The sequence below is a fragment of the Carassius auratus genome, chromosome 30, assembly GCF_003368295.1.
Source record: "Carassius auratus strain Wakin chromosome 30, ASM336829v1, whole genome shotgun sequence".
Lineage (NCBI taxonomy): Eukaryota > Metazoa > Chordata > Actinopteri > Cypriniformes > Cyprinidae > Carassius > Carassius auratus.
In genome coordinates, this window is record NC_039272.1 from 25,441,803 (window position 1) to 25,456,894 (window position 15,092).

A 15,092-nucleotide genomic window follows, 5' to 3' on the forward strand; every position below is an offset into this window, starting at 1 on the left:
GATTTGGAGATATTTATAATTATAATTATCATTATTATTATTATCGTTTAGCAAATGTAGCACTTGCTCATCAGTGAGTGGATTCTTAGCAGTGAATGGGTGCCGTCAGAATAAGAGTCTAAACGGCTGCTTAAAAAAAACATCTCAATAATCCACAAGTAATCTAGATTAATCAAATGAAGGTTTTGTACCCCGAAAAGCTTAATGTTTGTTATAGATTCATCATGTTTTAACTTGAAATTTATCTTATGGCTAAAATATGGATCCTCTCAATATTGCTTTGTTCAGTGAACAGTCATCTAGTCTGAATCAGGTGAGAAACATGATTACAAACATGATGTTTTTCTCATCTGTTTGGACTCTCATTCTGACGGCACCCATTCACTGCAGAGGATCCGTTGGTCAGCAAGTGATGTTAAAAGTCATGATAAAACGGTGTGGCAATTTCATATGAATCTGTACTTTGCAATTTGTATGGAAATGTAAGCATGAAGCCCAAGAATAAATCTGACCCTCAATGGGCCATAAGCAGTTAGTACAAAAACATACAAATTAACTTGACAAATGATTCCTATTCACCTCCTATTCGCCAAAAAGTAAAACAGTTACAAATTGCCACGAAAGTGTAGTAAGGTATAGAGTGCAATTACCCAGACAATAAAAGTGGATTATGTCCAAATAAGCAAATAAAAATCAGATTTTATATTTATATTATATAAAATAACTGGAGGCTTAAATTTAAGGCAGCTTTATAAACTTTTACTTAATTAAATACTGAGTAGTATTAACAAAAAGAGTCATTAAAATGAGTTATCCAATGTTTGTGTGTGCTTATTATATTTATGCTTGTTAGAGTATCATTAAACTTTACTCGATTATGAGGCTGTATCACATTTAGGGCACTTCCTTAGAAGTTTACTGTATAGGCTAATTATTAAACATGTTGTTTTTATTATGTCTTAACTGAGAAACTACATGGAATGGCTGAACTTTTGACTGTACTCTAAGACTAAGCAAGATTTCTGCATAAAACGTGATTAACAATCATAAACAAAAAAAAAACACTGTAAAATGAGAAAAATTCATAACATTTTAACTTAAAGCTCAAACTTAAACTTCATAATGTTTTAACCTAAATTATTAAAGACCAGGGTAACTGCTTTGTATACATACAGCACAAACATAGCCGACAAAGATTAAAACGACTTATAAAACCACTAACTAAGAGAATGATGACTATGATCTTGATTAAACATGAAAAAGAAACGAAAAAAGAAAGTTTTAAGAATATCAATAAAACAAAATATATCCAGTATAATATGAGTTAAAAGAAACAAAATCACCTGCTTTGTTAATAAAGGGTTAATTAGACCTGTTTGGCCCCTAAGACAAGAAAGCAGTCAGAAAACACTGCACTAGTGACTACTACACTATGACTGGCACTCTGCCACATATTTCCCACTAAACAGTGCCATCTAGTGAATTTGCATGTTATAGTCAGTGCAGTGCAGTTCAGTTCCATCTGTTCCTTTGATCACAAACAATACTGAGGACACAGGAGTTTACAAAAACCTGGAAGATGATGACTAAAAAGAAGCATTTAGCACAACCGTGCAAAACAGCAATGTAACATATGTTGATATTTGATGGGTTCATTTCAAGTTTACTCCTGTCCTCTATTTTGCCTTGTAACTAACAATGAAAGAGAAAATACTGCAAAGTAGTTTTCCTTCCCATGAGATATGCAGTGCAGTGACGGTGTCTTTGGGAGCTCACAGCTTTCTTGCGCCATCCCTGGGCAGAGTGGATGATGTGGAGTAATTCTTCAAGTCCGGCTGGTAAGCTGGGTTGTCGTAGGGGTGCACACGCTCCTTTAGGTTGTGGGTGTCATAGCGGGGGATACGGATTGAGTTCATGACTGAGATTTTCTTACCGTCTTTCTTGGTACAGCTGCAGGGACAAGATTCAGTCATGTGTTAGAAAAACAGATTACTTTTGGACAATTAAGAAATAATATATGATAACATCAAATGTGTACACATTTAAGTGTAATTCACTCACCAGGTCACACATAACATGATGAGGAAAAGAAGTAAAAGCAGAGCCGCAGCCACACATAGGATGGTAGTAATGACCACCATGGCACCAGATCTCGCACTCAGACCATCAGAAATGGTGTTAAGGGCTAGTACTGTATGATTAGATTATTAAGACATCTATTAACTCCAACGGCTCTTAGGATGACTCCAATATTATATAGCAGTAGTTCAAAGGATTTTATATGAATTCTTACGTTTGGGAAGAGTAATGTTGCCAGACCAGTCTGACGAATTAACAAGAGTCCCATTAGCATCGATTAGAAGATACTTGAAACTGTAGGTGAAAAATAGTTACAATACATTAAAAGCAAACTCAAATCTAGTGTTTTGAAACTGCAGTCAAGACACCTTTTGACAATGTAAAGTATAGGGCCTAATTTAAAAAATCTTTTAAAACATAAAACTATCAATGATTCAGATAACAGTCTCCTTTAAGGACATCATTAGAGAAGAATACCAGCATTTGAATGGTATTAGATTTGTTTGAAGAATCTTGTAAATAAATATCACAAGTCTGCTAAAGTGGGGTTTTTCAGTAACTCTTTCTGCAGGTTACATTGTTTACACCAGTAGGTGGCGACAAGTGTTTGTTCTTATGAGTGAATGATTCACTGATTCTGATTGGTTCAAATGTACTGATTATTTCAGGCATGAATAGAACTGCTCTGTGTTGCTCAGAAATGTGCTAAAGTTTACTGAGATTTCAACAATTTTTCGGGAAAGAAAAAACTAAGTAGACAAATCGTACCTCACTTGTACGATTTTGTACGATTTGTCTAGGCCCCAGTGATGGGTTGGTTTAGGGGCGGGGTAAGGTGTAGATCATTCCTACAAATTCATACGACCACCATTAGCCACCTCGTAAAATATGTATGAATTGGTGGTGAGATGGCGTTGAACTTACACATTCAAAGCCCAGAAACCTAGTTTTGAGTTAATATAGTCTCATAGGATTTAAAATAGTCCATGTGACATCAGAGGCTCAAACCCTAACATTTTGCAAAACAAAACAAAAGATACGACACGTGTTTTGGTACTCTCTAAAACTTACGGCGAAGAAAAGTAAAGAAATTGTTAATTAAGGTCGTTATGTTTGTTTTCTTTGTGTACAAGAAGTATTGTCGTAGTTTCATAAAATTAAGGTTGAACCATTGATGTCACATGGACTATTTTAACAATGTCCTTATTACATTTCTGCGCCTTGTACGTGTTGCAGTCGATGCAAGGTCTCGGATTTTATTTTGGCTTGCAAAATTTCACTAAAATGTAACTAACGGCGGTGGACATTTTTGGCAATTGTTTCTTGTGTTTTCTCATCACTGTAGTTCAGCTAAATGTAGCTTTGTAATGACAACATTACATCAAAATGAGAGTTCAGTTAGCTTTTGTTAACTAAAACGAAACAAATTTTCAGTCAACACAATTGTTCTATGGGTTTTTAGAATGACAAATTTGGAACTTGTCTTAAATGATGTCTTCCATTCATGTTGCACAATCCATCAAAAGGTCCTACCAAACGGTGGATCCATCAGGTAATACTCCGTTACAGTTGACCCCACTACAAATCCCATCAGCGCCGACTACGAAGTATTGATCATTGGGGTTCTGATTACAGGGGAAGTCTGACAGAAGTCCAACTCTGGTCAGAAAGAAGTTGTTTGATGATGGGTTGAATGCTGTTGGGTAGGGTGACAAGCTGAGGATGTTGGGAGTCGAGCTGTTTACTAGAGCATCAAAGGTGCCCTTCGCTAAAAGTGAAAGAGGATTGATAATGCAAGCAGATGGGAGAATTTGCATTAGATCTTTTTTTTTTTTAGCCTTTTATGCTCAATATGTGGCTGCATTTATTTAATCAAATACATAAAAGAGCAATATTGTGAAATAGTATTACAATTTCTAAAGGTGTTTTTACCTGAGCACAGCCCAGCTACCAGCCATATCTCACAGCCAGGACACGTCTGATTAAAAACACAATACGGCTGCTTCAGTATCACTGTATTACTGGTGACCTTGGCTAGGAAAGCATTAGATGTAAGCTCAGGCTGGAATATCTGACCTGCAGACAGAGAAAAAGACTTTGAAGAGCCATTTTTAAAGTGACCTCATTGTTCCAACTTGATCCCCATTTGAGTCTGTCACAGAATAATAGCAGGTTCAAGTCTGATTCACATGCACCTGTCCCAGGGAAAAAAGGATTGTGTAACACCTACCAACCCTAAATGCTGTAACTGCAGTGCTACAGGTGTATTGATGGAAAACTGGCCACAAAACATACAGGTTCAGTCTTGCATACTAGTGTGTGTGTGTTTCCCCTCGAGTCTCGATATAGATTCTGTTTTTACAACTAGTTACCATGTTACCATGACATATGAAAGGCATCAATGTATCTGTATTTATTTCTGTAGTAGGTCATTTAAAAAATATATGTGATGAGTGTGGCTTCCTATGACTTATGAGCTATTTCACCTATTTATAACAAATATAGCACACAGGACGAAACAATAGCTTAAAAAGCTTTCAAAAGTTTAAATATGACGCTGGACCACAAAACCGGTCATAAGTAGCACAGAAAAATTTATAGCAATAGCCAAAAATGCATTGTATGGGTCAAAATGATTGATTTTTCGTTTATGCCAAAACTCATTAGCATATCAAGTAAAGATCATGTTCCATTGAGATATTTAGTACATTTCCTACTGTAAGATTATCAAAACTTAATTTTGGATTAGTAATATGCATTGCTAAGAACTTCATTTGGACAACTTTAAAGGCAATTTTCTCAATATTTAGATTTTTTTTGCACCCTTGGATTACAGATTTTCATATAGAAGTATTTTAATATAGACTTTATATAAGAGCCATAGACAGCGGGCCATTAGTACACATCTTTAATAAGATTTCATGAATGATCTTACTCATTTGTTCATAATAGTCGCCAGGGTATTTTTGCTGAACGGAAGGAAGATTTGTAGCCTGTTAATTTGCAATCATCTCTGTCCGACATACAACATCTAATCAAACATGATGGAAATTTAATGAGACATTTGTGTACACTTAATGAGCTATTACCTGAGAAAGCCTCTCTCCATTTAAACTGAAGAATAAGGCTAACAATGTAATGAAAATATAACTGAAGAGCATTTGTGATGTAATGCAGAAACCAGATCTCTATAGTAACCTTCATCTAAAATGAACAAACATTGATAATTAAGGCTAAAAAGCACTTGCCTTCTCCAGTCCACATCCAGATAGACAGCAATGACATCCAACGGATCACTGTGTTTGTCTTCATCTTGTAAAAAGGATGCAGATAGATTCTGGAGTAGAAGTCAACCTGGCTGGTGTCTGTGCTCAGAAATATGTCTGGCAGATACGAATCAACTCTTATAAAAAGTAGCTGAAGGGAGGGGAGAGAGGTTTTCATGAGGGTGTGTGAATCCCAGGTAAAAACTGGGAGGTGCTTTGGACATAAGAAATGCTTTGAAATTCCAAAGTCTGACTGTTGCTACTCTGTAAGCTCTCAAAAATGCTTGAATCATGTTAAAACTTTTTGCTTTAATCTTACAGCACAGAACAGGTTTTCATTGCCCATGCTAAACTTACAATGTCAAGGCAGCCGAAGTCTGGCGCTTAAAATGGAAAATAAAGCAAAAGTCTGTTTGAATGACTAATGTTAAAGTCAACAAACCCTACACATACCGGTGACTTAATTCCCACCAAACAGGCACATGACTGGAGTTAACATGACTTCAGAAACAGAGGTGTGGAGGTTATTCATACAATATATCAATAATCCTAGATTCCTGTTTTCTTGAGGGAAGTGTTACATGGTAATTAATAATGTAATCTGCATCAAAATGTATTGTTTTTAATTATCCCCATTATACTGGGTTTTCTAGGACAAACGAAGTAACTGTCTAAAGTATTTGTGATCAACTAATCAAAATTGTGTTTGTTGGTAAAACCATCTTAACCAGACCTGCTTAGACGTGAAGCAAATGAACCGCTGTTTATAGGTATAAATTACTGACTTCTTCTCTGTAACGTTCCTTCTCTCTGTCAACATGCAAAATTCAGAATTCATATTATTTGCAAAGACTGGACGGGCGAGTTGAAATAATGACGTAGTAGTTAAACACCCACATCCAGAATCCCATTGTGGTGAATCAGACTATGAACTAGAGCTATTAACAGTATTTGCCGAGTGGTAATACAGGGCGGAGAGAAATATGCTGGTTTTGTGTGTTTTTTTCCTCACATGTGCTTCAAATGAATGTGGTAAACATGACAACAGGGTCCATTAGTGGCTAACGAACAATTACACCACACTCAGTAATTACATTTTTAAATGCAGAGATTATTTTGCATTTAGGTGATTTTTGACAATTAGAGATTCTGCCACTTTTAAATGGTCCTGTGTGTACAAATGATTTTATTTTTCTCTCACTCAAAAACTATATCGATTATGTGTCTCCATTAACATGAGGCCAGACAAATGGTGTGCATGATTAATGATTAAAAAGAGCAAAATTTTAGTTTCAGGTTTAAAAAAAAAAAAGACATCTAAAAGCAAACCTAGAAGCATTTTTTGTGTGTGAAACTGATCAAAATAAAGCTTATGATTAAAACAATTACAATGATCTGCCATTGGCCAACTTTTTTTGTTAAGCATTAACTCACTTTAATTAACTTATTTAATTGTTAAATTTACACACAGACTTCATTTTATATTTGCAGTTCAGAGTAAAGTATCCCAATTTTATGTTGTTTAGAAATTTGTATTGAAAGACCAAACTACAATAAGAGTTTTCTTTTCTTTTTTAACACGTGCAACATTTAATGCCATCACTAATATTTTAAACCATTTGTGTTCTCATTTAAAGACCTTTTTAGGTCTTAAATTGTGAAAGGGTGAATTAAGACTGGCAGAAACCCTGTAAAGTGACGTAACACATACTCAGCATTTGGGGAAAAAAGGCTGCATTAAAAATACAGTAAAAACAATATAATACAATATAATAATACCATTTTAAACGACTTTTTAAATATAATTTATAATGGAAAAGCAGAAGCATTTAAAGGACAGTGAGAACAATGTTCCATGAAACACTGAAATGCCAAAATTATTCCCTTTGTTGTTTATTTAAAAAAAAAACACATTTACACCAGAATAAGTCTATCCTGGTCACATTATTTTATTGCCAGCTCTCCAATGAAAGAAAAACATTCAGCTTTTCCAATGTCCACCTCAAATGTTGAACATCTGACTCAAGCACAAAAGACAAAAGCACTTCTGAGACATCATTTGGAGTATTTTTCGTCACAGCTCACTAAAGTTCTCTTCTGGAGGGGTTTCTGCTATTGTGCGGTAGTATATGCTGGATACTTCCGTCCTTTCTACGGTCACCTCTTCCCCATGATGAAGCTGGGCACTTCTGCATCATCTTCTTGCTCTTCTGCTTCAGAAGCAGAGGATGATGACTTCTCCTCGGAGCCTGCTGACACAAACACATTATTACTCACTGTTTGATGAATGCTGAAATTCAAGAACTGCAGTTACTATAATGATGATTACAATGACCTGTGCTGTCATCCATAAACAGCACTTTTAAATATAGCGTTCATGATAAACGTTCACCCTCACAGATGTTTTAAGTTTTATTTTACAATAATGAATCACAGAGAATTTATTTAGCTTTTTTGAAACACAACAGGGAAAATATATAGAAAACAATCAGCTCAATTAACTAGAATGAATGAACAATTTGATTCTTTTAAAATGTATTTGTTAACTTAAGTGTTCAGACACTCTCAAAGTTTAGTAGATGTCTTCCAGCTGGTGTTCAGGGAAGAATGGGAAGGATTTCTAAGATCATTTCATTATCTCATACCTTCTTCTTTCTGGCCCTCCGTCTTGGCTTTCTTGGCCATCAGCTTCTTTTGTTTCAACTTTTCCCTAAATGATTCAAAAGAACAGCGATTCAGAAACACACAAAAACACACAAACTTCTCAATTAGTTCTAAAGCATTTAAAACAGACGAGACGGTATTTTGCAAACCTCTTCTTTCTGCGTTTGGCTGTTCTTTCCTCAGCAGCCTTTTGGTTTTCTTTCACCTTCTCAATATATTCTTCATCCAGCTTTTGCTGCAAGAGTTAAAGAAACTATTTGTGAACCAATACTAACTGTAATACATTCAGATTTTTTTTTGGCGAGGAACCACCATCAGCTCAGTCGAAGCTGAAGACCCAGAACATAATAAATAGTGTTGAAAAAAAGTTATTTTTAATCAATTCATCCTGAAACAAGTTTATTTTAAGTTTTAAATTATTCAGCCAGAATGCATTGTATTTACGAAGTGATAAAATACATTTCTAAAGTTACAAAAGATCTATTTCAAATAAATGCTGTTCTTTTAAACTTTCCATTCAACTAAGAATCACCGTTTCCACAAAAAAAATATTAACCAGCAAAAACTTTTCAGCATTAATAATAACAATAAGAAATCTTTCCCAAACACCAAATCAGCATATTAGATTGATTTCCAAAAGATCATGAAAGACTAATTACTAAATTTGGAAATAAATTAAAATAGAAAATAGTCTTTTATATTGCAATCATTTTTCACAATATTAGTGTATTTCCTGTGTTGATTAAATAAATGCAGCCTTGTTGAGCATAAGAAGCTTCTTTTAAAATTGTACACAAACCAAACTTTTGCATTAGGGCTGTGCAAAAAATCGAATGCGATTTTCACGCACATCTCGTCAGTAAAGGTGCTCCTGTGATTAGATGTACATCTCCAGCATGAGTGTTCAGATCAGGGTTGCCAGGTTTTCACAACAAAGCCTGCCCAGTTGTTTCTCAAAACCAGTTAAAAACTTTCCAGGGGGGTTCTCCGATAAAAATTGCATTGCCAAGTCTGCTGCTGTTTTTCATGCCCGAGGGTCGAAGCAACCCCAATAGCGTGATATTAAGTATTATTAATTTTTCCAAGGGAACACCGTCAAAAATCTTGTATTTTATAGCATGGAACTAAATGCGATTGGACTAGTATTGAGAAGCAACTGGGCAGGTTTTGTTTTAAAAACCTGGCAACCCTGATCTGAACGCACATGCTGAAGATTTACTAATCATCACTGGAGCGCTTTTACTGATGAGATGTGCATGAAAATCACATTTGATTTTGTGCACAGCACTATTTTGAATGGTAGTGTAAATTTCAATCAAATTTCACTTGAATGAATCTAACAGTACATGTAAAAACTTGGTGTGGCAAATATATAGGAGTTGATTTTTGATGAGACCCAAGTGTATTTCCAAAGGAAACGCAATAGTGGGGAACAACTCATAACACACCGGAATATTACACTGACAAATTCAATTAAATGTAGCTTGATTTACATGATTGTCACAGCAGCGGTAAAACCTCTGTGAGATCCACAGCTGCTCACAGCTAAATTCTGTTATTTTAAGCTGCTACAAATAACAGGTGGATCCACATTCCACTGAAGCACCTGCTTTTATTTCAGTTTGGTGGCAGTAATTTAAAGTTATGCAAAAAAAAAAAAAAAAAAGGCTCATGGAGGATTGGGAATGAAAAAACCCTGTATAACCCCAATAAGCATTACACAGGCTTTTCCCATCATTCATACGTATACTGTTTTGGAACAATGATGAGAAAACTATATTTTCAGCTTTTCTTCTGCAAATTGAACTAGTAACATCCATAAATGGTAACGCACCTATTTGATTATCATATGCTTTAGGGGAAAAAGAAACTTACCTTGTCAGAAATTCGTTCCAGGAAGTCTTGTCTCTGATACTCCCGGCGGCGCAGATGTCTATACACATGGAACTCACCGCTGCCTGCTCCAGCACTGGAGCCTGCACACATTCAACAGAGACACAGAACACAAATTAATCCTGACAGATCATTTGAGAGGGCAAAAAACCTGAAAATAAGACAAATGATTTGAATAAATTCCTGCAATCATCTGAAAGTGAATCATGTTACAACACATGTGTTTCTTATGTGTTATGGGTGTATTTGAAAACACACACACACACACACACACACACACACACACACACACACATACACACACACAAACACACACAAACACAAACACAAACACACACACACACATTTTAAGTTAAAGAGCATTCTTATGTTCTTAGGGATTATTATTTTTATTTATTTATATATTTCCTATGAGAAAAGCAAAACTATAATATAATTTTCCTTTTGAAAGTCACATCCAAAGAAATAAAACTGAATTTATACTAAGAACTAAGTAGCATATTAGCTTCATTCCTAAATCTAAAAGCGTAAACAAACAACACAAACCCATCACATCGCGCACAAACTCTGGCGGAGCGCGAGGGTTCCACTCCTTCGGTCTCTCTGGAATAGGCGCAGGTTTATCCTTTAAAATGAAAATATTAAACTCAATACTATGTTCAGTGCTCTGCAATAGTTTAGTAGCATCATTAGCAGGTGTTACTACTCTGAATAAAACCGCTAACTTGCGGTAAATGGTAAACTCACGGGGTTTCGCATCAGTCTCTCCAACTTTAAACGCTGCTCCTCTGCTGGAGTTTTGGCGATAATTAAAGGCTGGGACTCTTTCTTAGGAGCTTTTCCAGCTCGCTCATCTTTCTTATCGGCCGCCGCCATGATTTTTCCAGAGCCTTCTTCGAGGTAGGTTTTGAGTTCTTCTTCTGTTTTATCAATGGCAGTGCGCATATACTGTCACCTACTGGACAGATGTGGAACTAAATCATTTTTTTTATATGACCTGTGACGGATTTATACAAATTACTTGTAAAATGATCTGATTTCTCCAGAAAGTTCTTATGTACTGGAACCTAATGCTTAACACATCTTTACACAACATAATACACCTTTGTGGAACAACAGATATATTCTGAGTAATAGGAAATCACTGTTTTTAGGTACGCGGATGGAAAAATATATGGTATATGGGCTCTTGGGGAGTAAGTCATCTGATGGATAATTTTGGTAATTTGTTGTATTACAATGACTTGTAAAGGTACACTAAAGATTAAAGCATTGTCTATTGCTGTCAAGTGACGTGACATTCAAGCCAAGTATTTTGACCTATACCCAGAATTCGTGCTCTGCATTTAACCCATCCAAAGTGCACACACACAGCAGAGAACACACACACACACTGTGAACTCACACCCAGAGCAGTGGGCAGCCATTTATGCTTTGGCGCCCAGGGAGCAGTTGGGGGTTCAGTGCCTTGCTCAAGAGCACCTCAGTCGTGGTATTGCCAGCCCAAGATTCAAACCCACAAACCTAGGGGTTAGGAGTCAAACTCTCTAACCACTAGGCCACAACTTCCATTAAATGTGGTGTCATGTGATCTTACCATTTTGATGGATTCATGTACAAAATATTCAGATTTGATTTGCCTTTTATTGCTGCCACATGCACTTTTTCATAATGTTTACCATAGCAGATCAAACAGAGGCATGTAGTTGGAAAGTCATGCAAACAAAGAAAAAAAAAAACATGTTCAGAAATACAGTGATTTTCCAGAAATAAAAGTTCATGCATGCTGGAATTTAACATCAGTTAATACAGTTTTTTGATGTATTCATATAAAACATTGAGCTTTGTCTTACATTTTATTGCTGTCATAAGACACTTCGTTTCTTATTGTGACGGCTCAGACCATGACATAGATGAAAAGAATCATGCAAAGAAACAAACAATAATGTTCAGAAATACAGGGATTTTTCAGAATAATAACAAAAAATCATGCTGCAAAGTTTTTTGAGGCATTACCACATGTTTGTCTCTGTGATGGCTCAAACACATGTTGCTGGAAATAGAAAGTGTCATGCAAAGAATCAGAAAAACACTGCCCTTTAAAACAAGCTAATACAGTTTATTTATTTATTTATGATGTATTCATATACAAAACATTCAGATTAGACCTTTATTGCTGTTAGATGATCTACTTTACCACATCATTGTGGCGGATCAAACCGTGGCATGTAGTTGGAAAGAGTCAGACAAAGAAAGAAGCAGAGAAAAACATGCTTATTTAGAAATACGATTGTCAAAACGATGTAATACAGATTTTGTTGCAATCATACAAAACCTTCAGATTTGACTTACCTTTTATTACTGTCATGTGATCTGTTTAACCTTTTTCCCAACTGGGATGGCTCAAACCATGTCAAAAAAAAGAAAAAGAAACAGAAGGCCATTTTCAGAAATGCATTGATTTATGCTGCATTTTAACACAAGTTAGTATATGAAACCAAGTCATGTGGTTGGCAAGAGTCCAGCAAAGAAAGAAACAAAGAACATGTTTAGAAAAAGCAGTGATTTTCTAGAATTAAAAAAATTAATAAAAATAAAAATCATGTTGCAGTACAATGCATGTTAAGACAGGTTGTTTTCATGTCATCACACAATCTTTCTCACCATTTATTTTTTTGCATTATTGACACTATTTTCCTATTGAATACTGTAAAGTTGCTTTGACACAATCTGTATTGTTAAAAGCGCTATATAAATAAAGGTGACTTGACCATATTCACCACTGTGGCACCTCAGTCCATGGCATGCAGGCATAAAGAACAAAGCAAATAGTGGAAAGAGAAAAACATGTTCAGTAATTTTCCAGAATGTGAGATTCATGCTACAATGTAATACAATCTGTTTATGTATTCACATACACATAATTCAGATTTGACTTGCCTTTATTGCTGTCACATGAAGTTTTTCATCATGTATACCATTATTTCAGATCAAACAGAGGCATGTATGAGTCATGCAAAGAAATAAACAGAAGAACATGTTCAGAAATACAGTGATTTTCCCAGTAAGGTTCATGCTTTAGCATCAGTTAATAAAGTTTTTCGATGTATTCATATAACAGTTTGAGATTTTACTTGCCATTTATTGCTGTCATATGACATTTTTTTCACAATTTTGTCATTGTAATGGAGCAAACCATGACATGCAGACGGAAAGAGTCATGCAAAGACAGAAACAACGAACATGTTCAGAAATAGTGAAAGAATGAAAGGTTAAACTTAAACAAGTCGATAATTTTCGATCTATTAATGTATTTTTATAGAGATTTACCTTCATAAATGGACAGATATCTTGAATCGTCGCAGTCAAACATGATCCAAAGCAACTACAATGCTGCTCTTCGAGTGCATGACATCATAAAAGTAACAGAATGAACGTGCACCTGTAACCATAGCGACAGATACTAGCGTAAACATCAAAGATGGCGACGTCCAAAACGGCAAAGTAACATCTCGGTTACGTATGTAACCTTGGTTCCCTGAATAGGGAACGAGATGCTGCGGTGAAGTCACCACGTATGGGAACACCTCTGGTGTGACGAATGTCTGAAGCCCTATACCATCCCGCCAATCCTATTGGCCAAATGGCGCATAGCACCACCCCACGCATGCGCACGCATGATATACCTGGGTGCAGCGCGCCATTTCGCTCAGATTTCATGACTGAAGATGAAGAGTTATCAAGGTACGGAACGGCCAGAACCGCAGCATCTCGTTCCCTATTCAGGGAACCAAGGTTACATACGTAACCGAGATGTTCCCTATCATAGGTCACTTCGATGCTGCGGTGACGTCACCACGTATGGGAACGATATACCAAAACGCCTGACGTACCTGATAACTGAGATCCGAGGAAGCATCTGCTCAAGCGGAGAGAACCCGGGAGCCAGGGGCCATCCTCACATCCAGACTGTAGGACTTGATAAAAGTGCTCGGTGAGGACCATCCTGCCGCAGCACAGATATCATCCATAGAAGAGCCACTGAGAAAAGCTTGAGAAGAAGCTACAGCTCGAGTGGAATGAGCCTTAATCCCTAAGGGCGAAGCGAGTCCGCGCGCCTCATAGGCCAAAGAAATTGCCTCCACCAGCCAATGGGACATGCGCTGCTTTGTAACTGCATGGCCCTTACTTTTATGTCCAAATCAGACAAACAGCTGGTCAGATTCACGCCAAGGGGCTGTACGATCCACATAAGTCTTTAAAGCTCTCACAGGGCAAAGACTTAGATCTCCTGACCCAGCCTCAGCAGGTGAAAAAGCTTCCAGAACCACTTGCTGAAAGCGAAAAGGGTTAGATGCGACCTTAGGAACATAGTTAGGCCTGGGCCGCAGCAGCACCTTCACAGAGCCCGGTGCAAATTCCATGCATGAAGGTGAAACAGAAAGAGCCTGTAAATCCCAAACTCTCTTGAGGGAGGATAAAGCCATGAGAAGAAGTGTCTTCAGTGTCAGGAATTTATCCGATACGGTCTCCAAGGGCTCAAACGGATGCCCTGATAAACCTAACAACACAATGGATAAATCCCATGAAGGAACTCGCACAGGGCGGAAAGGCCTCAGCCGTCGCGCACCCTGTATGAAACGAGAAACTAATGGATGACGCCCCACAGAGGCACCGCCTATGTATTCGTGGTAAGCTGAAATGGCTGCCACGTAAACCTTTAAAGTGGCTGGTGTAACGCCATCCGAGAAACGCTCCTGGAGGAACTCCAGCACTGAAGCCACTGGGCAGTAAACTGGATCCACATTATGATTGCCACACCAGGCTGTAAACAGTCTCCACTTGAAAGCATATAAGCGTCTCGTAGAAGCTGCTCTAGAATTCAATATAGTCTCAGTAGTTTCAACAGAAAGACCGGGACATACTAATGCACTCCGCTCAATGGCCACGCCCACAGTTTCCACAGATCCGGCCTCGGGTGCCAAATCAGTCCCTGTGCTTGTGATAATAAATCCTGTCTGAGGGGAATCTCCCACGGAGAGCCCGCTAGCAGACTGATCAGATCCGCAAACCACGGCTGCGTGTGCCATCGCGGAGCCACCAGAAGCAGCTGTTCCACTCTGTCCCGCCGTATTCTGCATAATACCGCTGGGATCAAACGAATCGGAGGAAAAGCATACAGACTGGTCC

At 37.2% G+C, this 15,092-nt stretch overlaps 2 protein-coding genes across 2 annotated transcripts; both read right to left on the reverse strand.

The window, feature by feature from the left end:
* Positions 1–931: 931 nt before the first annotated feature.
* On the reverse strand, positions 932–5,541 carry upk3b (uroplakin 3b). The gene is made up of 6 exons (XM_026212391.1): positions 5,328–5,541; positions 4,012–4,155; positions 3,613–3,847; positions 2,294–2,373; positions 2,062–2,191; positions 932–1,950 (listed from the first exon to the last, which is right to left on the reverse strand). The coding sequence occupies exons 1-6, from the start codon at positions 5,521–5,523 to the stop codon at positions 1,773–1,775; spliced, it is 963 nt and encodes a 320-aa protein (XP_026068176.1). The 5' UTR covers positions 5,524–5,541; the 3' UTR covers positions 932–1,772.
* Positions 5,542–7,222: 1,681 nt separating this feature from the next.
* prkrip1 (PRKR interacting protein 1) lies at positions 7,223–11,211 on the reverse strand. Its single transcript, XM_026212393.1, has 6 exons — positions 10,650–11,211; positions 10,449–10,527; positions 9,885–9,985; positions 8,159–8,244; positions 7,991–8,055; positions 7,223–7,594 (listed from the first exon to the last, which is right to left on the reverse strand). The coding sequence occupies exons 1-6, from the start codon at positions 10,845–10,847 to the stop codon at positions 7,503–7,505; spliced, it is 621 nt and encodes a 206-aa protein (XP_026068178.1). The 5' UTR covers positions 10,848–11,211; the 3' UTR covers positions 7,223–7,502.
* Between the last annotated feature and the right edge of the window lie 3,881 nt (positions 11,212–15,092).

What these genes read in the sequence shown, in the direction of transcription:
- prkrip1 (XM_026212393.1), bottom strand. Translation starts at nt 10,847, where the DNA reads ATGCGCACTGCCATTGATAAAACAGAAGAAGAACTCAAAACCTACCTC. An exon ending in AGAGACTGATGCGAAACCCC is followed by an intron (nt 10,528 to 10,649) that starts GTGAGTTTACCA and finishes TTCATTTTAAAG; the next exon opens with GATAAACCTGCGCCTATTCC. An exon ending in TGGAACGAATTTCTGACAAG is followed by an intron (nt 8,245 to 9,884) that starts GTAAGTTTCTTT and finishes TAACTCTTGCAG; the next exon opens with CAAAAGCTGGATGAAGAATA.
- upk3b (XM_026212391.1), bottom strand. Translation starts at nt 5,523, where the DNA reads ATGAAAACCTCTCTCCCCTCCCTTCAGCTACTTTTTATAAGAGTTGAT. An exon ending in CCTGATGGATCCACCGTTTG is followed by an intron (nt 2,374 to 3,612) that starts GTAGGACCTTTT and finishes TTTCACCTACAG; the next exon opens with TTTCAAGTATCTTCTAATCG. An exon ending in CAACATTACTCTTCCCAAAC is followed by an intron (nt 2,192 to 2,293) that starts GTAAGAATTCAT and finishes CTAATCATACAG; the next exon opens with TACTAGCCCTTAACACCATT.